The sequence below is a fragment of the Hyalella azteca genome, unplaced genomic scaffold, assembly GCF_000764305.2.
Source record: "Hyalella azteca isolate HAZT.00-mixed unplaced genomic scaffold, Hazt_2.0.2 contig12385, whole genome shotgun sequence".
NCBI lineage: Eukaryota > Metazoa > Arthropoda > Malacostraca > Amphipoda > Hyalellidae > Hyalella > Hyalella azteca.
The window spans coordinates 913-2,258 of record NW_025942345.1 but is presented as its reverse complement, the minus strand read 5'-3'; the positions used below and the strand labels follow the sequence as shown (position 1 = coordinate 2,258).

Sequence of the window (1,346 nt, the reverse complement as noted above, 5' to 3'; positions counted from 1 at the left end):
AACTTAAAATATGCGAGGCGCGTCTCGAGGAAAGCTAACAGAAAAGGTTATTCATCATTTCCGCCTATTAATAGAAACGAATATGATAATAGCCGCGACATTCGTATTTGATTATGACAGATAAATGAATCTTATTATACCTGTGATAATTTTGAGAATTACTATAAGTTCATCGTCATTAAAACTTACGAAACTACAAATTAAAAAACTTACGAAATCATTCACCTAAAATCGGATCTGAAAATTCTACGCGCTGGGCCCATTTCATCCAGTTAATGTTTGATTCAATAATAATTTAAGGCTGGTAAATTTAAACCTGATTATGTTATTCATTCACTATTCGAAATTCTGACACTGAAAAATTTTCAATTTCTCAATTAGGGTTAGCTCCGAAACAGCCAATGAACCTAATATTTAGCAGATTGTTTTGGTGTAATGCAAACACCTTGCTACGGCGCGTTTATACGCTAACGACTTTTCCGAAACTGCACTCTGTCGATCAAGTTTCAATCCATTTTGGCTAGGCCATTTGAATGTATAATCTAGTCCGTGCAAACATAGCTTCCGAGTTCGGAGTGCATATATAAAGAATACCTATCGAAACAAACTCTTCTTTCCCGATTGCTAGTTCACATTGATAATCTGTGCAATAGTGGAGGATGGGAACAGTCTTCCATCTCGACGTTGGTAAAGATTTGGAGTTAATAAATGTACAGAACATGGTGGTCGATATTTATTTAAAACCAGCTCATCAATTAGTTTGAATAGTGCACGTCAGGAGAAATATGCTAAAATCAAAGCTAAAATCAAAGCCAACATTTTAAAACCAATATCACATCTGTGCCCACTGACTGCAGGTCGTGGAGCACCGCGGAGCGCCCACCCACCCTAGGGCCTCGGCATGACAAAGGGCCTCACTGGCTAGTGGGGTCCTCCGCCAACTCAATGGTCGCCTCATCGCGAGGAACGTTCCTCTTGCGGTGGAACTGAATGCAGAGATAAGCGATCTCCATGATTGAGATGCCTCCGAACAGCATGATGGCGTCGTTCAATAACATACGGCTGTTCAAGGAGATATCTGGCAACAAAAATTTAAAACAAGATAAATGGAATGATATTGAACGTCAATTTTCGAACAACAGTTCTCTTAAAAATCTTATTCCAACCAAGAGTATCTGCATTCGTTCCAGATGGACTCTGGATTTTCCGATATTCGGAGTAACCTAATGCTGTTCCTGAACCTAATGCTGTTCCTGAACCTAATGCTGTTCCTCCTAATGCTGTTCCAGAACCTAATGCTGTTCTTGAACCTAATGCAGTAATGCTGCTCCTGAACCTAATGCTGT

General features: G+C 39.7%; 1 protein-coding gene across 1 annotated transcript; it reads right to left on the bottom strand.

Moving 5' to 3' along the window:
- Nucleotides 1-718: 718 nt before the first annotated feature.
- LOC108677459 lies at nucleotides 719-1,078 on the bottom strand (the record flags this gene model as incomplete). The annotated part of the gene is given in 1 exon segment (XM_018165678.2): nucleotides 719-1,078. A coding segment is annotated over 1 exon segment (164 nt), but the record flags the coding sequence as incomplete, so codon positions are not given.
- Nucleotides 1,079-1,346: the final 268 nt, after the last annotated feature.